General features: G+C 41.0%; 2 protein-coding genes and 1 non-coding gene across 3 annotated transcripts; all 3 read right to left on the reverse strand.

The window, feature by feature from the left end:
• Positions 1–12: 12 nt before the first annotated feature.
• On the reverse strand, positions 13–3,857 carry clp1 (cleavage factor polyribonucleotide kinase subunit 1). Its single transcript, XM_049585771.1, has 6 exons — positions 3,771–3,857; positions 2,336–2,625; positions 2,047–2,154; positions 1,822–1,941; positions 1,105–1,242; positions 13–949 (listed from the first exon to the last, which is right to left on the reverse strand). The coding sequence occupies exons 2-6, from the start codon at positions 2,606–2,608 to the stop codon at positions 263–265; spliced, it is 1,326 nt and encodes a 441-aa protein (XP_049441728.1). The 5' UTR covers positions 2,609–2,625; positions 3,771–3,857; the 3' UTR covers positions 13–262.
• On the reverse strand, positions 3,171–3,258 carry trnar-ucu (transfer RNA arginine (anticodon UCU)). The gene is given in 2 exon segments: positions 3,171–3,206; positions 3,222–3,258. It is a non-coding gene; the product is annotated as a tRNA-Arg (tRNA).
• A 950-nt stretch (positions 3,858–4,807) lies between the features above and the next one.
• Positions 4,808–9,962, reverse strand: selenoh (selenoprotein H). The gene is made up of 5 exons (XM_049585779.1): positions 9,814–9,962; positions 9,276–9,405; positions 7,744–7,886; positions 6,853–6,972; positions 4,808–5,071 (listed from the first exon to the last, which is right to left on the reverse strand). The coding sequence occupies exons 1-4, from the start codon at positions 9,827–9,829 to the stop codon at positions 6,866–6,868; spliced, it is 396 nt and encodes a 131-aa protein (XP_049441736.1). The 5' UTR covers positions 9,830–9,962; the 3' UTR covers positions 4,808–5,071; positions 6,853–6,865.
• Positions 9,963–21,936: the final 11,974 nt, after the last annotated feature.

Raw genomic sequence — 21,936 nt, forward strand, 5'->3', positions numbered from 1 at the left:
TAGATTATCAAGAAAATAATTCCTGAACTGGTAAAAACATCCCTTGCCACAAATTACCCAAACATCTGTACAGTGTGGTCTACAAAACGGGATATAATTTACAGCAGCTACAAAAGTCCGTACTTAAATCTTTTTTTCTTTTGCCCTCTGTAGTCCTCACAAAGCACAGAGACAATTAGGAAAAAAAAATCTTCAACAGAACTCTTCCCCAAAACACACCCCACTTCTTTTGCAACAGAGTCCTCTTGCCTGAAGTGGTTTTTCATTTCATGTCCATGAAGCGGATGTCCATAATAAGCAGAGTGTGTCTGGGCAGTGGTCTAGGTGCTGGGGACAGCACTTTCATCACCTGTGCTTGTGTGTCCACATTCGTCACTACAATAAACCCACACACAGGGCTCTCAACTATTCCTTTTCTAGCACCTTCCTCTCCGTCCTCGGCACTGCTTACACTCAACACGTGATACGTGAGGTCTCTCCCTGGTGTCACAGGCACCAGCTTTAACTGTGTGTCATCCTGAGACATTCCAAGTGGCAAGCACGAGTCCGGGATGGATGGTGCTCCGATCTTGTAGATGCGGACATCCGAGAATCGCACTTCATAGGAAAAGGGGTAGAAGGTCACTCCACGGAAGCCGTAGAAATACTCACGGATCTTCTCATCCCGAGCATCCCGCCTGCACTCCTTGGAGCGCTCCACCACGCCTCCGGACTTTGGTAGGAGCACAACCCGTACAAAGTGAGGGAGGTCTCGTTTGAGTTCATTGTAGAGCCTCTCGTGGTCCAGCACCAGCACCACATCCACCTCAAAGGCAGAGGCACAGTGGACCAGAGCCTGGTATCCAGAGCCCTTCACCCAGCCGCAGGTGTTGATGATACAGCCTCCCACGCTAGCCTTCCTGTTCACCTCACAGCGCTGGGAAAACACCTCTGCCAGGCATGATGTCAGCTGCACATTATGGAGAGAAAAAAAGAAAAAGAAAAAAAGAACAGATCAAAGTGGGCAGAAAAAAGCCATATAATGGATAACAACTAAATTTGTAGTTTGTTTGTTTGGCTTTATCCTGTCATGTTACACAATGGCCAGAATATTTCTTTTCTCACCTTGTTGTAAAGTTTGATGTTGGTCCCCGGGGTAGTAGAGCCAAAGTGGTAAACCAAAGGAGCCTGGACTGAGAAACCCTCCTCCACATCTGCTGGGCGCTCAATGCACAGTGCTGATACTGTCCCAGGTACAGACACCTGAGGAGCAGAATGTACTTTACACTTAATTTTAATCTAGGTTGGCTCTGGCACTTTTACAAAATAGCTTTGAAATATAATGTTTTCAGGTACAAGAAATGATTGCATACATCACAAGCAGTAGGTCACTGTTGTCATTCTCAGGCTAGAAATACACCTCACTATATTATCACTGCCATTAAAACAGAATGCACAAAGAAACTCAAATTTAATTGACAGAACCACCCATATGGGCATTATTTGCTCCTACATCAGCAGGAGAGTCATCATATTTATTCTATAAAACAAATTCTGTGTATGCTGTAGTTTCACTTTCCATGAAGTCAAGATAATAAGTCTACGGTACTCCAACATTATGGTATCATATGTACTGTGGTGTTTTAGTACCGCTGTCTACCGTTGGTACCAGTATTACCGTGCAACACTATGATACATAAGACCCTAAATTATATGGTTACAAGATTACCGTGGATTTGGATTTCCAGTGGGTTTAAAATTTCAACTGGTGTTATTCCTCTAATTTTCCTAGTCTGTACTGATGTTTATTTATGTTTATTTATTAACTCCAACTCGACTTACCCCACTCTGTCCAACATCCAGTTCCACAAGTGTTGGCCTCCGGCCCACCCTTACAGCATAGCTTAAAAGCAGCCGGCACACTGTTGACTTCCCCACATCTGTAGGTCCCACCACCATCACCTGAGGGATGATTAATTATTTAAAGTCAATGGAAAGTGTATTTATTGTGATGTGGCACGACTGCATGTAAAGCTCCCTGAAATTATATTTTTCATTCAAACCTACCCTTGGTCCTCTTTCATTGTCCCGCTCTGCTTGTTTTCTCATCTGTTCCAGGGCAGCATGTGTGTTCAGGTAGAGCAGCATGGGAGTGTCCTTGGACACATAAGCCACCTGTGGTGATAAGGAAGAAACGCTGGTTATTTGAGCCTCTCATTCATCACGTCAAACTCACAAAGCCACACAGGTTAAATGTGATACCATATCCCATTGGTGAATGGAATCACCAAATTAGCCAAAATATAACCCACATAAAAACACACACATTTGCAAAGACTCTCCTCCAAGTGCTCACCTCTGGCTTCCCATAAAGATTCACACTGCAGCCTTGCCAGGTGAAAACTGCGATCTTGGAGCCTGGTCCAAATGTGTACTTCTTGTTGCGGTTCAGCTCTGAGCCAAACACCTCAGCCATTCCTGAGAGGAGCTCCAGCTCAACTTGCTCTGCTGCCTCCCCTGCCTCCACCTCAAACCTGAGTTCAGTCTCCTTCTCCAGGTCAAACCTATTGCTTAACTTCCCAGGAACTGGGGTATCTTCACTCGTCTTTTCCACACCTTCTGTAGCCATGACTGACGAGAGGAAATCTGTGTCACAAAAACATGGTAATGAGAGCATTATATCTTAAGTAAAAGTTAGAGGCATATACAGTTCAATACAAATTGTCACAAAGTCTCTAATTCTGTAATGTTTTCATTTTGTATTAATACCGTACATTTCTTTATAACTAATCATAGACAACGTAAAATGTCAAGAATATTGACGTTTGTTAAAAGCTGAGGTATAAAGTTTATATAATCCAGGAAGTCTCTTGACAAAAATCTGTTACACAAGTCAGAATAACAGATGTAGTTAACACTTAGTCACATGAACACCACACAATTTATTTACTATATTCAAATACAGAACAAGAACATAAACAAGAGGAAAAAGAAGATATACTTTATTTTAGCCCCAGGAGAAATTCAACTTTTTTCCCCACCCAATTGTCATATACATGGACGCCGCGCTGGCAACTCTCCAGCTACCGACCCATGCTTTGTGCATGGTCCCTCGTGCGGGGACGCGGACACCTAATCGTCCGGCTCCGAAGCCGGGTCCTTATGGACTGTGCTACTTCCATCCCAAAATGCGACTCCGGTGGGACTCGAACCCACAACCTTTGAATCCCTTCGCCTTAGCCTAGAAGTCCAATGCGCTATCCATTGCGCCACGGAGCCACTTGCACAGTGAACAACTCCCGAGAGCTATGATGCAGTTTGTGGCTAGTTGGAGTTGTAAGGAGAAGCGCTTGAATTTGCTTGTGACAGTTAAATTCCTCATTTATTAATGTGGCGTTGGAGAGTTATATTTTTGGTAACCTTACCATGCCCACACAGCCAAAGTGGAATAAATCATGTCAACTTGTCCAACCCCGAGTAGCCACTCAACGCTCACTCTTTAGAGCTTTAACGTAAAGCAGAAAACCCTTACTCTTATCTTTCATACCGGAGACAGTCCAGTCTTAAACTTTAGTAAGAGTAATCTTAAATATTTTATTACATGTGTCAATGAGCACACTTCTGTCAAAGACCAGCTAGCTCGCAGTTAGCAAGCCCTAGCTAACTTAGCCCTGCTAATATCAGTAGTAAAGGCAGAATGAAAGCCTAAAAACGCTCCAAATGTCATTACAATACTCCCATATCCACAGCTAAATGTCGCTGAGTTCATATTTTTAGTTTATAGTACTTACGGACTAATTTACAGCCGTACTGTTGAATGAAAATAGGTTCCCAACTGTTGATGAGCTAACGCTGTAGCTAGTCGCGTGATGATGACGTGTCGCTTCTTCTAACCAATCATCTGCGTCGTCATCTTCTTCTTCTTTGGGTTTTATTGACGGTTGACATCCGCAAAGTTGCATTCGCGCCACCTACTGGACGTAAATTATGGTCACCCAGTTGGCCAATTTTATAAGTAAATAAGTAATTAATTGTTTGAGAGTCAGAGAGATTTTCTCAAAAGCTGTACCTCTTCCCCAGAAACATCCACATTATCCGTAAATCTACTTGTTGCATATGAATATCACAATTTTCTTTTCAAGTTTTTATTTCTGTTCCAGCAGTTCAGTTAACTGTTGTCACAATGGCCAAAAACTTCATCTGATCCTTACACAAGCAGTATCCACCAAACCAGTCATGTTCAAAGTTCATGACACTGCAAAGCAAAACTTGAGAAATAAATCTTGGGTCAAAAAAAATACTGTTTTTGTTGTTGACTGTACATTCTTTTTAAAACTAGCAGTTGGGTCATTCCTTTTATGCTGCAACATTTACTGTTCCATGAATTACTTTCTGATATTTAAATTGTAGATTAAGGCCAACTTTATCATATAAAACAAAACACTGTACACTAACACGCTTATTATTAGGTAACTCAAAGAGTAAAGAAGGGTAATCATGACACTTATTTTTTTCCCATGTTTCATGGTGTTTATTTATCATACTTAACCCTTAACTGTTGGCAAAACATGTAGTGTAGTCTTTTCATATTGTTTTTAGAATACATGTATGGTTGTATCAATCCAACCCAGTACAGCAAAAATTCTCCTCGGGGTGTTGTTGTGATTAACAAAACTACAACAATATAATTCCTGAAAACTCAAGCACATCCAGTTGCCTATGATATAGCACTGAAGAAATAAAAACCTCCTCACATCCTGACAGCTTAAGAGTGAAGGAGAAGGAGGAGGAGAAGAAGAAAACAACAACAACAACAACAACAACACAATTACAAAAACAAGTAACACTTTATTTATGAAAAAAGAAAGATATAAAAGCACAATTAACTGTTGAGAAATGGGACAGAACAATTAAAAACAGCATGACAGCATGTGAGAAAATGTACTGGCGCAGAGACACTCCACTAGGTGTCACCATGTGCCCAGAAGATGTGAACAGATGGAGCCTGGATCATCAAAGGAGGGACTGAGAACATCCCATTGGTCTCTCCTCATCATTCTGCTTCCACAGCCCACATCTCCTGAACTCTTGGCTGCATGCAAGACAAGAATTTGTTTTGTTAAACTCACATATACAAATATTTCTAACACATCACTGTTGTGTACTACAGCCCTATTTACCTACAAGTAAAACAGTCTCAACCTGCAACATTGTGGACACATCTACAAACCAGGGGGGTGACGTAATTTTGACTGAACTCTATATAACCAACATTACATTGTATAAAACTGACTGCATGTTGTTTATTCAAAAAACAAAACTGGGCTGCATTTTATTTTCAGACCTGCTAATTTAATTTTACAGAGGGGTCCACACCACATAGCCTCCCACTGAAAGGAAGAGGTCTGTTAGTGATGGTCTAACGGCTGAAGGTTGTGTCATAAGCTCGACTAACAAGCAGTTAACGTCTCCCCCAAGCTGGTGACTCATAAAATGCCAAGACATGAAAGAAAATCCAAGTTTAGGTTATGACGCATGGCCCTGGGGAAAAAATGTAAATATAAATGCGAGTTGTAAAGTATCTTCAGAGATGCGAAATGCGAAAATGTGAGTAAATGTGTTTTGACTCTAAATCATTTTATGATAATGAAAAATGGGGTGCACATCGACAAAAACAATCCATTCCATACATTTCGTGTTCCTAGTATGCCACAAAACCTGAGTATAAACTAAGAAAGCCACTCTGTAAAAGGGAAACTTCTGTATTTTAGAATCTAGACCTTATTTTCTCATGTTTTTGTGTTTAGGTGACTGGATGGAGACAGAACTTTTTGAAATTGGTCCTGTATTGACAGAGAGACTGTCGCAGCTGCGAAACAGGCTATGGGCAATTGTGCACCATCAATTTATGTCGACTTTAAGTGCATGTTTTTGCCACAGTCATGCTCATTATCATTATTATAAGTGTCTGAAAACATTATGGAAAAGAAGCTACAGAGAAATGAAACATTTTTCCTTGCATGTCCAGGCTGTCCGTTATTACCTGTCACCAAGTCTCGTTTAAAGAGAAGTCTCCTTCTGCAATGTCACAGACTTGTACACACGGTCGAAATCAACTAAATATTCAGCCATGACATTGAAAATCTTTTAGATTACACTAAGATACACTTTCTGTACTCCAACACAACAAATTCTTCCTGACACTCCTTTCTCAAACTCGCACTAACCTTTCCACCATTGTTTTTCCTGAAAGTCACTCTTTAGAGATTTCAGAGTGAGACTTGGTCACAAGAACAAACAGACCAGTAAGTATGGAAAACTGTTTCATTCCTCTGTAGAATCCTTTACATAATGTTGTCACACACACTTCTAACAACCTGATGACAGTGCACAATTGCCCACTGGGATCACACTGTGGCGTTTCGCTGCTGTAGTCTCGATCAATACTGGACCAATGTTAAATACTGCTGTCTCGATGAATCACTTGGACACAAAAACATGGGAAAATAGTGTCCAGATTGAAACATACAGAAGTTTCCCTTTAAAGCTTACTATGAACTAGTAGAGAAAATGTCAAAGGGTACAGATATTGGAACCGTTTCGTACCTTTTATAAACCTAAGTCAATTCTTGTCTACCATACACGCAGCTGAGAAAAAAAATTGTATCAGACTTTCCCTGTAATGAATCCCAATTTACCTCAGTTGAAAAGGAAGGTGATATTACAAACATGTGAAACCCTTTTCCATTTAACCCGTTTCCATTTATTACAGCTGAAATAATTATTTAGGGTGATCATGCAGTCCTTGATTCATTTTGTATCTAGTGTTACACATATCGCAATGCTCTGTCTGACAGTTTCGAAATGACAAACCTTCACTGGGTGTCTACTCCGCCTTCAGAGCCTCCTGTAGAGCAGCGACTACGACATCAGGTTGAGGAAACTTAAGCTTACGAGGCGGACCCTTCTTAATTCCAGTCCACAGCGAGGTTTCTTTAGGGATGAGAAAGAAATGTTCAAGAGATGCAGAGCAAGTAGTAGTATAACAGTGTCATTTGTAGGAACAATATAGAAGATAAGCAATACTATAAATGTATTTTAAAGTCCTCTAGAGGATGGCAGTACAATTAAATGCTCCAACGCGTTTATTCTGATACTCAAAAACTAAGCAGTCAAAAAGTGAAAAGCAACTGATGTACCAACCTCTGACCTTCAGAGCAAAATAATCAAACATATTAACACATGTATGCATGCATCACGGCTGATTAGACATGGGCGCGTCTCTTTCTTTGTGCAGGCTTAATTCTCTCGAGCAGCCAATCTGTGCTCTTGGTAAACACAGCCCCTTGTTGACTGTTTGAAGATGAATTAATGAGGCCTCAGAGACAACCACTCTGAAAACAAGTATAAGTTCTGGCAATATTTTTTTTTCTTTTTTTAGCTAATACCTTGGATGTACAGCTGATGTGAAACATTTTAAACTTTAAGATAAAATGAAATTTTGTAGTGTGACTTTACAAAATGGTTGCTTTATTTAATTCTGGTAATTTGTGAAGACTGCGTTCACATCACATGCCTGTACATAACTTTCCTGTTGAAATACACCATGTCCTTATTTGCCTTTCTGGACTCAGTGTCCTGTGGAAGAGCAACAGGCCTGGTAAAAGTCCAAAAACTGAGATAGGGCTACTTGGCTGAGAATGATGACAGGGGACACCAAATGGCCAAGTTATTCTTGGACGTGCCATGATTCGTCCTCCTTACCTTTGCCTCCATCCAGCAGAATGATCTCGAAGCTGTTCCTGCGGGGCGCCTTGGGGTTGAGGACCACAGTCAGTTCAGGGTGGGCAGCCAGGAGGGCAGTTTTCACCTCCTGAGCGTTACGCCCATACACTCGTCAGCTCTTACTGCCAGAAATAAGAGATCAACCATCAGATGGACATCTGGTGGACACCCACAAGGAGCATGGCAGCATATGATGAAGCAATGATGTACATTTACTCAAGTACTGTCCTTAAATGCAAATTTGAGGTACTTTATTTTAGTGTTATCATTTTATACTAACAACTTTTGTCTTAGTGAAGAACTAAAGACAGCAAAACAAATACAATAACTTAAAAAACAGGAGCACTAAACCACTGATATTGTGCATTAACGATATTGCACAAACTTCATGGAGGAGTCCGTTTCAGTAGCATCAGTTGTTGAAGTCAAAGGGCATATTCATTGTTCTGCCGCTTCTTTTATTAAGTTATTACACTTGTTTGTAGCCTAATGTATAGCAGGATTGTGCAAAAAAGCAGTGGCTCCCATCCTTTTTGTCAAACAGCCCTGTCCGACAGGCTCAAGCACCCCTTCAATAGATAGGATGGGTTTTGGGGAACTGTCTGGAGGTAATTTACTGCAGAGAAAACTGGGGTGGCTCAGTGGTTGCACAAGTGAATCCATAAAACACTTGGTAATCTTGATACTGCTTGAGGATTCATTTTTCTTATTTTCAGTAAGTTTAGTCAAGCTTCCAAGTTACCAAAGGCTGCTGATGCATTAATCAGTGTATGTGTGCATCAATAAATATTTAGGGTGTCTACAAGTATAATTAAGTTAAATTTAAGTTTTTTAAGACCTGTTTAATACCACTTTAAATGAAATTTAAGACCAAACTTGCGACAGAAATACAAACCAAAAGCGAAAATATACTATTTAAGTAAACACACTGATGTCAGCTCAGAATAAGCAGTAAAAATGACCCTGACAATAGTTTCTGTGCTTACTGCTCTGCATGTTCGATCCCACAGCCCTGATCCCCATTTTACCACATTTAAAACCTTCGACACACAGCACAGTTTGCTTCGTAAACATTTCCAGGCCCTGACTTTAAATCACCATGAGTTATTGTTATTCTTTAAAACTATCTGCCCTTACACTTGCACTTACCCACTTTTCCATTGCTTGCAAGGTCCTAGTTAAATGATGCAGACTCATTGCGTGATCTAAGTGCGTGAAGGGGCAAAAAAGTATGAATGTATTGCTTCTACATGTGAGTAAGTGCGCTTTAAAGTTTAGTGTCCAGGTCCTTACAGGCTTTATAATGAGATATCACTAATAGGTTACAAAATTGGCACCATCCCCTAGTCAAATGTTGCTTAAATATGCATATGCCTGGTAGATTTACTTCAGTCACCAGCAAATTAAAAAATAATGGTAATCTATTGAGAGGCTGGTAGTGTTTGTACATTTACTAGCCATTTGGCCCCTGTGTTAAAAAGTTAATTTTACACCTTGCATAAGTGACTCACCAGTGTTCAATGACCACCCTTTGGCCCTCCTGGCCGTTCTCCTCCTCTTCTCCTCCGTCCTTCTTCTCCTCCACAGATGGTTTCTCCTCCTCTGCCTGAACCTCCGCTTTGCGCTTCCTCCCTCGGCGACCTGAATACACGTGACGTTGCGTTTGTTTTCATAACATTGACTAAGTGGAGTGTTGTAGAAAAGCATGTCAGACCGGGGAGTGAGTCATTACTTTAACGTATTAGACACTAATGTGACTGAAATTAGAAACTGGTAACACTAGATAATAAATCTTCAAACATTAAATCCCCACAGTTTGGCTGCTTAGCTCCACCGTTAGCCATGAAGCTAGCTAACGTTGACTCCACAGCAACCTGAAGCTCACAAGAGGAAGTCTAATCCCAGCATGATAACCACTGTAACAAGTGCTACAACACGCTGTACCTGTGTGTAAACTGGAAACAAGATACAGCACACCTCTATTATGTTGCTATGTAATAGAGTTTATCTGTTCACAGTGGAGTTTACACTACAAATACGCCCACTTACCTGCAGTAGACGCCATTGTTGTTACAAAAGTTTCGCGCCGCGCATGTCGACTGTACCACAATTTATGGCTGAAGGGGTGTGGGACCAAACCATTATTCCATTACTCTGAAACATTTTGTTCAAACTTCAGGTTTTTCGTGAAAATATATTCACTACGCGTATTAAAATACGTATATTAATAGTTGTAAATTCTGACTTAAAAATATTCATCATACATAGTGTATGAAGATAAGTATTCTGTTGAAAAATAAAACAAGCCTATTTTAAGATGCCACCATTTTTAAAGTCCAGTGTGTAGGGGGATATATTCACAGAAATGGAATACAATACAAAAAATATGTTTTCTTTAGTGTATCACCAATATCTCTGGTATCGCCTGAAAATAAGTGACGTTTCATTACTTCTTCTTCTTTGAGTTTTGATGTAGGGTGTTAAACCGGCTTTTAGGTGCATTACCGCCACCTACTGGACTGGTGTGGAGTGGAGCCGTACATTGGCAGGAAAACAAATAAAAACAAAAAAGGTAATGAATGAAAAAATAACAACCAAATTCTTTCTATTATTTCTGTTACTCTTAAGTAATCAATTACAAGCTGGCATGCTTTCCTTGATGTCTCTTCCAACAGATTTGCCAATGTAATATCGTGTTTTTCTCCACTTAGTCCTTTTATGCACAACCCTCTTTCATCATACCTGTTAAAATCTTTTGGTCCATGTACCACGGTTTCCTGTTTATTACAGTGAATGCATCGTCCTGTAGGGGTGCTATCCAATGGCCAATTTAGAGTCACCAATTAACTTAACCTGCATGTCTTTGGACTGTGGGAGGAAGCTGGAGAACCGAGAGAAAACCGACTCTGACACATGCCAACTCCACACAGAAGGGCTTTGAACCCATGAGCCCTCTTGCTGTGAGGCCATAGCATTAACCACTGCATCACCATGTCACCCACTCATTTAATCCAGTATTCTATTCTTAGACAAGTAATGACCATCTCTTCTCTCAGGCGTCCACTCTGTATTCCACCAACACCTACATGTTTTGAATACTGTAAAGATGTGTTTTCCTTACCTTAGAATGGGCTGTTGGTATCTACATAGAGAGTGGGTTCTCATCCACGGAGATCGCCATGTTGCACCACTATGTCTCTACAATAGCCCAGAATGTACAAACCAAACACTGACTTTAGATAGGGCTATTCACTTTTGGCATCAGCCACCGTAGTTAGAAGCCCCTCCACAACAAGCATCATCACATAAACTTTTTTTTTAATGTGAAACTGCTTGTGTTGGAGAGGAGGAGACCTCTGTGGTAAAAAGTCCTGAAAGTCTGGATCTTAAGTCATCAGAGAAAAGAGATGAACACACATTAGCAGGTGCTAGGCTAAAGGCCAAACAGTGTAGAAGAAACATTGATTTGTAACGTGGAATGGCTTTAGTGAGTGTTTTTGCTGGGGTGATTTACCTGGTCCATTTGTTTTGGATGGTAAAAACCTCCTGAATGTGTGGATCACGAATAAAGTAAGCACATATTCATTTATCAGAGAAAAATGTGAGCACAGAGCAGGCACTGTGAGAGCGGCCCATCTGCGACCTGACAAACAGGGAAGAAACATTGAGTAGTAACATGAATCCATGGTATTCAGCATTTAAAAAAAAATCAGTTTTAACCACCTGGTCCATTTCTTTTGGAGAGGAAGAGACCTCTGCGGATAATTCTCTCCAGGTACAAAGATATGGCCCTATCTGGTGCCAGTGTCTGGTTTGTCGTCCTGGGTCACAGTAGAAACATGGAGGAGCACCATGGCGGACCCGCTCCCAATGTAGATATATATGGCTCATTCTAAGGTAACAAAAACATGACAGTTCTAATTTTTAGGTGATTTTACACTCAAGAAAACATATTATATTCTAATCCTGCGGGTATATCCCACTACATCCTACACGCTGGACCTTTAAATACTCAGTTATAGTGTTTGTTGTTAATGTTTCTTGCCTGACTTGAAGATCAGTTGTGTCACCTGCTTGATTTTGGAGGACGTCAATGGAAATAGCTTTCAGCTTATGTGTTTGTTTCAATCTTCATCAGTTTTTATTATTGCATGTTTATCTACATGTTTATCTACACATTTATCCATTTTCAGTCTAATTCAAATTTACTCCCGCTCCTACCTAGACGAGGAAAATTTATAATCTGGCAAGCCACCAGAGTGTCTTTAATGGAAAATGATCCTATTTGGTGTTCAGCATGATGCATATAGATCAGCTGATGGTGCATCCACAGGTTGAGGTGTTGGATGATGTGACAAAGGAGCTTAAGATGGAGGCTATCAGGGAACAACATTTGTATCACAATGGATTTGACAATGGCATGAAATGATGCAGACAATGTAAAGCAGCTTTACATGGCGAAGAGCCCACTGTTGATACACAGATGGTGTGTCGGGACCACTGACAGAAATATTAGTCAGACAGACTTTTTTGGTCTCACATTTGCGTCATCCCATTTAGCTAAAACCTAAACACTCTGAGATCAATACCCCCTTCTGGCTGTTTCAACTCAAGATCTGTGCAATGTCCTGTGTAAACAGTGAGAAAGATTAATGCAGGTCCCAAGTGGTGTTCTCCTATGGTCTGTAGCTAACTGTTGGCATCACTTAATTCCCAAATGTAGCCATGTGAGAGACGGCAGGAAGACAGCATCCAAAACAAACAAGAGGAAAGTGAGAGAAAACCCTGCAGCACTCCAGACGGATGTGTTTGAGTAGTCCAAAGTTAAGAGCAAATATGGTGCTACCGGAATAGCAATACAGAATCCACGTGTCTCTCACAGTGGATGTGGCAGTCACATTTTTGGGCACTCATACAAATTGTCTAAAGGACGTCACAGGCTGCGTCTGTGCCAACAAACATGGGCTATACAACTCCCCAGAGCGAGGCGGTGTGAGTGACTCACAAGCGCTCATTTAATAAATGTTCTTTGTTCACAACAAACTCAAGACGCACACTTCATTCTTGCCTTGCAGTCACTTTTACTGTTGCTGTCTTTGCCATGCTATTAAATCTTCTCTGTGTGTCACCCTTTACAGACCAGACACAAAGGCACATTAAATCTCCTCTGTGTCTTTGGATCCCAATCTGTCTCTGCAGTCTGTCGCAGAGTATTTTTAGCCGTGTGCGTAAACCTTCAGAGGGGCGGACAGACCGTGGGACAGATGTGCCCTGTCTTCACCCTGCTCTCCTCTTTTACTTCTGACTGACTCAGGACCGGATGCAGAGCTCCTGGTTGCCTCCTCGCTGCACAATGTGGAGCTGGTGATCAATGCTCACAAACAATCATACATCCACGCAGATATTTCTGTGCGTACACTCAAGCAAGCAGAGGAACAACAACAGAAGGCAGATATTTCATTCATAAAATCAGGTCTTTTTGTTTGCCTCACTCAGCTATGCATCATATTCTGATTCTTTAAGACACTGCAGCTGGTGAAGATATACTCTGATGTTTAACTGTTTGTTAGTCTTGTGCTTACTTCTCTTTCAGTGGTTCTGTAGTAAATCTGTTGAGCAATTTGTAATATTACACTGTGAAAAATTGCAAGCTGGTTTCACTTAAAACACATGTTCCCCTGCTGCCTTGAAAATTGGAGTTAACTGAATGAAACATGAGTAACTATGAGTCAATTAAATCTATTATATTAAGTTCAATCAACAACAATTGTAGTTACAGTTTCTCAGTTTGAAGAGTAAATTAACACAGGCCTTTGCTGACAGTACGCCTTTTCTTTGTACATAGACAGTACGTGATGCTGCTCATATCTTGTATGAAGTCTTGTAATCTTGTATTTAAATCTCAAACCTTACATGCTGGGAAGTCTGATTTTAAGGATTCTCATGATTTCTGTAACCGCTTATCCTGTTGGGGGTTGCGGGGGACTGGAGCCGAGCCCAGCTGACACTTGGCGAGAGGCAGGGTATAGCCTGGTCAGGCCGCCAGACTATCACAGGGCTGACACATAGAGACAGACAACCATTCACACTCACATTCACACCAACGGACAATTTAGAGTCACCAATTAACCTGCAAGCCCAATTTTAATCAATAGAAATAATGTATTGTACAGTAGATTAATGATAAAAAAAATTCTTGTTTCTAGTAAATCCTTGTCTGCTGCTCAGTGGTTCAGCCATGAGTAATGGCAGTACATTTACTCAAGTATTGTGCAGTTTTGAGGTACATGTGCTTTTCTTGAGCATGTCCATTCTATGCTACTCACTACCTGTAATCCCCTACATTAATCTGACAGCTAGAATTACTGGTTATTTTTCAGATTTAGATTGGACATTAAAGGCACATTTAAAGCTTTTGTAACAGAGTGGTGCAGGAACGAGTCCCAAACCCTGGAAATGAATTGGTATTTTTGTACTCCTGGTTCCCTCACCTCAAAGTCAGTGGGGCTTTTTGTTGGATGCCAGAAATACGGTCTGTGGTTCACACAAGCTTAATTATTGTCATGTTCTATGACATGAAATATGTCAGCAAATGCCCCATTTGTGAGTTCTGAGGCTTTTATGTGTATTTAAAAATGCAGTTGCATCATCAGCTCTACAGCCTTGCTATGTTGGTGACGTTAGGTCATGTGAGCATAGTCTAGTTGGTTCATAGCAGTTTAGCGGCATTTGTTTGCCACAGAGCTTATTATCTGCAGTAATCCAAAATCCAATGGAAAAATCCCATCGGCTTCTTGTCAAGGGAACAGTGGTGACGCTAACTTCCGAGCTGGCAAATAAACATCATCCCTGCACCACTCCATACAATGCATTGGTATAGATTTTACCAGTAGTTCCCAACCTTCTTCAGATGTCTATGAGCTGTTAGCAGTCCAACCAAAGAGACATTTCCTCTCTAACTTTCTAACTTAGTTTCACTGACATTTACAACGTTCAAATTATCCAATACTTCACCAAAATCAGAGATTATAGAAAGAGTCTTTTTGTTGTAGTGTTTTTTTTTTCCTTTTGTCTCTCATTAATCATTTCCCAGCCCCTCAGATTTATCTTGTGACACCATGGAGGAACTCTGACCCCCAGGTGGGACGCACTGGACTAAATAATCTAACTTCAGATAATAAACTCCACCTAGAGTAGCTACATCAGCAAATGCTGCTTACATATTGATGCATTCGTATCAACAATTTTCAAGATTCAAGATAGCCTTTATTGTCATTGTACAGACACCTATACAATGAAATTGGGAGTGCCACAACTGAAGGTGCATTAGGAATAAATATTAGAGTAAAAATAAAACAAGTGGAGACAACCCAAGACAAACAAGACGAACGAGACAAGAGCATGCAGGTCATGTTATAATAAAAACAATAAGTAACAAAAAAAAAAAAAATTGTATACGCAAAAAAATCCGCAGTTAGTGCATGTGATATTTTCCTCATAATTGGCTACTTTTGTTCTTTTACTTGAGTAGGAGTATTTTTACATTGTTATGTTGGTACTTTGCTGAAGTAAAAGAACAGAGTACTTCTTTTTATTTTATGGTGTTGAAAGCTGCTGTCAAATATTCTACTGTCACTAATGATTCTTTGTGTGTCGGTGCAGCTTTTTTTATGTTTTTGGCACCCTTGAAGATATTACATGAACCTTTGTGGTTTCCAGCTTTTGGCTTTATGAAAACCTCCCTTCCCATGATTGTACCTTTTATAAAGAACAGCGAGGCGGAATAATGTGAAATTTCTACCTTGAATAGGCAGCGTAAAAGAGGCTGTGGAGACGTCTATGAGTATTTTAAAGATTTTTTTTTGGCTTTGTATGCCTTTATTAGATGGGACAGGCCAGGCGTGGGGGGGTGGGGGGGTGGTGGTGGCATGCAGCGGGGGGCAGTGGGTTAGAAAACAGTAGTAAGGACAGTGCCTTTGTGCATCGGGTGCCTGCTCTACCCACCGAGCTACTAAGTGCTCCACCTATGCACTATTTGGAGTTGCCAGTTAACCTCACCTGCATGTCTTTGGAGGAAGCCGGAGTACCTGGAGAGAACATGCAAACTCCACACAGAACCGCCCACTGCACCGTCATGCTGCCATTTCAAAATCAATTACATGAAATTAAGCTGTATGACGAAAAGTACAGGCCATCTCTTTTTCTTCTCCTGAAGTGTTCATTCTAATTTTGGGGGCATTTTGTAAATATTTTGGATGTTTCCTTCTGATGCCCTTTGTATTTCATCCGGTGACACACACAAGGGACAGGCTCATTATTACTCAGTGGGTGAACCCACAGCAAAGTCTCACTAGTGAGAATACTCAGTGTTTCCATGCAAAATGATTTATTTAGATAGTCAGGGGATCTCCTCGTCACTCTGTTTTTGTCCTCTTTTCTCCCTCTTCCTTTAGGTAAGTTATCAGCAGTGGGTTCGCTGCCCTGGTGGCTCATGTTTCCACGTGCCGGACAATGGGAGCTGGTGAGTGCAACAGTGCTGCAAATGATGTTCATCAATTATGGATGTCATGTTGACTGCAGCACTGTACTGTCGCACCGTCGTCATATTCTCCCCTATAAGGTCAAGAAAAGACAATAATCTTATATCCTATTGTTTCAGAGCAGCCCTCAGAGGCAGTGAATGAATCCATCTCATCCCCTCAAGGTCTCTCTCAGCCTCTTTGTTTCCTTTCCTTGGCATTCTGACGTCAGGGTGTGAATCTCGGTTCATCCTCTGCAAATAAGAACATGTGTGAGGGTAAACCAACGTCAGCGAACACGCCAGTGACACGCAGGCGAACACGCCAACTCACACGAGCCAACAGGCACGCTTGGCCAAGACGAGCAGAAACCATGTGGGAGAGACTGTGTGACAGGCAGAGAAGGGAGAGAGAAGTGCTGGAGTGATAGGGGTTCAGACAAAGACTGAGTGACAGCATATGAAAGGCAAGCAAACACACAAAAGAGAAAGGCACATGGAAGAAAAATAGGATGGAGAGTTGGGGGAGAATAAGTGGGCACAGTGTGTAATATGCGCACATCATCAAAGTCTGACAACTTCAGAGATGTTCTCTTTGCTAATGGCCTTGTTGTGTTCCTGCACCGGAAAAACAGCAAAGATGTCCCATGACCACCCAGGCAGCTGCTTCCAGGCATATAGGCCAAACGCCTACACTTCTGCCATAAAAGAGCAACTTGGAAATACAGGAAGAGTGAGCATGTTGGTCACGATTCAAGTTTTTAATGTGCAGTTCTCAAGGTGGTTATCCCTGGCAGGATAAGACGTAGCTGCACTTTTCTGTGAAATTATGACCCTTAGTAAATTGTCTTTCACAAACTATAACTTTAAATTGCCATCTGATGCTTACTATGATTTTCTACCGAGCCATTAGTCATCATGTGAAATATTTATGATACCCTGAGGTGAACTTGGTCACTGCCTGCATGTTGCTCTTTCTTAAATGGTGTACGCCAATGTCCTTTGAAAATGTTGGACAACAGCAGTGATATTTTACATGTTTCCTCTCCCAGATAATGTGCATAAAGTCTAAACCCACTGATGTTTGAAGCAGAGCCATGCACGGGACTGATTTCCTATCCTACTCCTGCCCACTCCCGCTGGATTTCTGACCATTACCACCCACAGAGTGTTTTATCTACTCCCGCCCATTACCACAAAGTGCATCAGCTCCTGTTGGCACCTGCAAACATTCTGACCATACATGCTGGCACAGTAGATGATCATTAGATTTGGTCTTTTCCTGTTCCTGTGTAACAGCAGGGAAAGCACGTAATTTACTCTGGTATTAAGAAAGATATGCGTATCTGTTGGCAATAACTAGCAGAATTATGCTCCAGTGCATAGTTACATTCATGGTTCCAGTTATTCTGGTTTCTCTGGGATTCAGTGTTATTTTTATTATCTGTAATATTCCCAAGAAAATCCTCCAAATGTCTGACTTGCCTTGCTTTTCTTCTTTTGTAATATCCTGCTTTAATCTTCTTTTCTGTCTCACCTGTTGATTTCTCCATCCTTCATGTTAATTAATCTCTCCGCAGCTATTTTTTGGACAACCAGAGATAAAACCTCGCTGCAAGATTTGTATTGGTTCCCCAGTCCCAATGCAGTCCTCTAGTTCGAAGCCTTGACTGCCAGGAATTATGCTCTTACTTTATTAAATCCTAAAAGTTGCATAGTTGGAGTTAGATGAGGACACTGACACAACTCTCTCGTCTGGTAAATATGAAGCCACGGCCAGCAGCCGCTCTGCTTAGCTTAGCACAAAGTCTGGATACAGGGTGAAAAAGCTAGCCGACTTCTGTCCAATGACAAACAGTGACTAGTAATTTGCTTTTCAGGCGTCTGCTCGCTGTCGTCTGAGAGCTGTATGAGTGTTATCAATCTTCTCATCTCACTCAACGCCACATGCAGCTATCCCAAAATATCAACCTACTCCTTTAAAGCGCTAACACCTTGACGTCAAAGAAAAACACCACCCTTGAATTGTCTTATGCTATATTACGCCAGCACCCTACTGGCTCCTTCAACACCTCTGAGTTGTTTCTGTTAGTCATTTTCCACCTTTCCCTGGTTGCCAAGCACCAGTGCTCCAACTGTAAACTTGTTACAGTCCCTACTTTGGAATGAAAAGAGATATAACTGTGAATAGTAGCAGTGGCATGTTGGGAACAAAGATAGTTGAGAAAAACAAGTTGGACTCCTTTGTCAAAACACAGACGGTGTTACATTCTTGTCTCTTTATGGAATTTGTCATCTTTTGCCTATGCTATCTTCATGAAGGTCAGACAGTGATCTCGATCAGGGGCATTTAGTTCATGGGCCACATTCAGCCCAATTTGATCTCAGGTGCACCAAACCACTGCATAAAAACTTTAAAATTAAAGCTTCTCTGAATGTTTACCTTTCTTTTAGTGTAAAGAAGGCCACGTCTGAAAACATAAAGGAAAAATAAGTGCAATTTCAATAATATGTCTCAGTTTTTCCACACTCAGTTAGTCTCTGTCATTACATGTGCATTTTTCCATATATTTCAATTCCTGTGTGGTAATCAAGCAGCAAACTCTGAGGCCAACATGGAAGTGTCAAAAACCGCAGTTCATCAAATGTTAAAATGCCCAACTTTACAGTACACATAAACACGTTTACAGCCTAGTACAAAAAACAGCGTGGTCTCTACAGTTAATTTCAACATTCCTGACAGCTGGACAAGGGGTGATTTTTTTTTATTAAAGCCCGAAGTTACACATATTTAAGGGCGGGGATGCTTGAGTGACAGGCTGTCTGTGAGGCATCACTACCGGTTACTGTAATCTGTGAGTCAGATCCACCCCTCGCTCCTCCGCAGTGACAGCCTGTCATCCAAATATGGTCACTTCTGGCTCCACAAAAACCAAGATGGTGACATCCGAAACCCCGAACTCGAGGCTTCACTGCACCACGTCATGGTAGCTACATCCAGTGGGAGTTATTGATGAAGCAGCACAAATTATTTACATATCTAAAGTTCTGGCAGTGCCTTATCAACAGTGTTCCACCTCTTTGTTTTGAGATAGAAGTCTGATATTGTTCTTCCAAAACATCCACTGCAACTGCAATGATAAAATACTGAAATTACTGCACGGTACCCCATTTGTACGGAAGCCTAATGCATTCATTTGAGGGAAAAGTTCTGCTCTGTTTGTCTGAATTAACAAGATTATCTCAGAATTCACCCCTCTCTAAGCCCCTTTGGTATGGTCTGTCAATGCCCACACTATCTAACTGCACCCCGTTAAGATATATCTTACTATCTTACTATATGCTGACAAAAACTCTGTCTGTCTGTGGGTGTGTCTGTTCCACGTTTTTCTCCTCAGGGTCATGGGAGGATGCGAATGCAACAATATTACATCAATTGGCCAAAGAGGGGTGCTATAGCATCTGATTGAGATTGCAAACTTTAGAGACATGAAACTTTGCACAGAGATGCCTCTCCTCATGAGGAACAAATTTGTCCCAAGAACCCATAACTTCCAGTTATATAGATTTTCCGCCATTTTGTATTTTTTGAAAAACACTTACAATCGATCTCTTCCTAGGAAGTTTGACCGATCTGCATGAAACTCGGGGAACATAATCTAGGGACCAATATCTAAAGTTCCCTCTTGGCAGAAGTTGGAAAACTTAGTAAAACTGAGCTTCTATAAGGCAATGACTTTAACTGTCTGCCTTTGAACATGCTACCTCAACTACTAATGTACAGTTTTAGCCCACTAACTATCCCACTATTGGCAATGGTACTACTGTATTTTCAATAAAGCAATCGTACTATCAAATTCACAAAAACTCTGAATACATTGCTCTTCTTAATGGGTTCAGTTGACTATTTAGTCTGCAATTTCCTATGACCTGTATCCCAAACACACACCATGTGAAACTGTACATGGGCAACTGTGCACTCAATGGGTATGGACTAGTTATCATATAGTTGGTAACAGCGAAAAAGTGATTTGAAGCAGAAAGATGTGTTTGAAGGATATGTGGGGGAAGTCAGGCTCACTCAGCAGTGAAAACAGGTTAAAAAGATAAAGATAGTTAGAAGCTAAAGCCGAACTTATAGATCACAGCGTAATAGGGAACCACCACATCACCTGGCGATCAAGACAGAGAAATTATTTTACCAGCTATGTGTCATCAAAGACCGTGTTTGCAGATGAATAGTATTTGGCTTTCCTTGACTCTGCTCTTGTTTTTCTGAAAGATAATAATCTTGTTAATGCATTATTGCGAATGCATCACACTTCTGTATGTTTTGAATCTGTAGGAGCACACACACACACACACACACACACACACACACACACACACACACACACACACAACAACAACAACAACAACAACAACAACAAAATGAAACCATGATTGTGAAGTTAATTCATTGCTATGTTAGCATCATTATTATTGTAAGCATACTAGTATGCTGTTAGAATTTAGCTCAAAGCTACCTAAATACAGCCTCAAATAATCGCTGGCATGTTTGTAGACTCGTTCAGTCTTGTTCGTTTAACAGCGAGGTCTTGTTGCTGCACAAATAGCAGAGTTTACTGCTTGACTGGGAGACAACAAGAATTTTTAACATAGTTGCTTTTGTAGCCAGTCACAGGAGGACAATAACCCAACCAAACTTTTATGACACTGGTTTATAACATTTCCATCAATTGGTTTTTGAACCAAGGTTTAACTTTATCTCATTTGTCTTCAATTAAATTTGAGGAAATAAAAAGTTCTGAAAGAAGTGCTTTGAAGGACAATCATGTAGGTGGGTCTGATGATTTATTTGCTGTAAGCGATGACTGGAAGGGGTGCAGGAGCTTTCGTCACAAAGAAGAAGAAAATAAAGGAGAGAAAAGAGAAAGAATGAAAGTGAGGTGTGAAAGTGATTAATAATTTGTGAGCTGGAAGACAAAAAAGATTGGAGGGCCAGGCAGCCAAACTTCTCTGAACTTTCTAATTTGTGCATGTGTGTGTATATGTGTTAGTGTGTAGGCTATTTGCACATGAAAGTATATGTGCAACACACGCATGAGTGTATCTATGCATCACCATCATTATCACGGTGAGAGTTAATCTGTTGAGGGGGTGTGCTCATTCTGGGACACATCGACACATTTTCATCCTGGCGTGTGTCCCATTCAGCCCCATTCCTGAATCATACCTCATCGTTACCCCCCCATATCCACACATACACACACACGCACGCACACTACACTTCGACTTCTTATTCATCCGTCTCTCTGTATAATATGGCCCAATATAGCTGCATGATTGGGGCGAGGAGTGAACACAGTTGAGACTGTTGACCTTCTCCAAACACACTCACACTGTCACAAAGGATTTCTTACACTTCACACACTTATGTGAGCACACACGCACACACACAGACACACTACTAATACTTCCTCCCTTTTCTAAGACGTATGACGTGAATCTCTTAAAAAACAAAGTCTCAGCTGTTGACTAAATTGGACTTCAAAGTTATCAGATTTCAAAATAAGGACTGCTCTGACGTATCTGATCATATTCATGCTTATGAGTCTCTTATTGTAGCATGCTGTGCTGCTGTGTGAAAGTGT

The sequence above is a fragment of the Epinephelus fuscoguttatus genome, linkage group LG9 (assembly GCF_011397635.1).
Source record: "Epinephelus fuscoguttatus linkage group LG9, E.fuscoguttatus.final_Chr_v1".
NCBI classification, from domain to species: Eukaryota; Metazoa; Chordata; class Actinopteri; order Perciformes; family Serranidae; genus Epinephelus; species Epinephelus fuscoguttatus.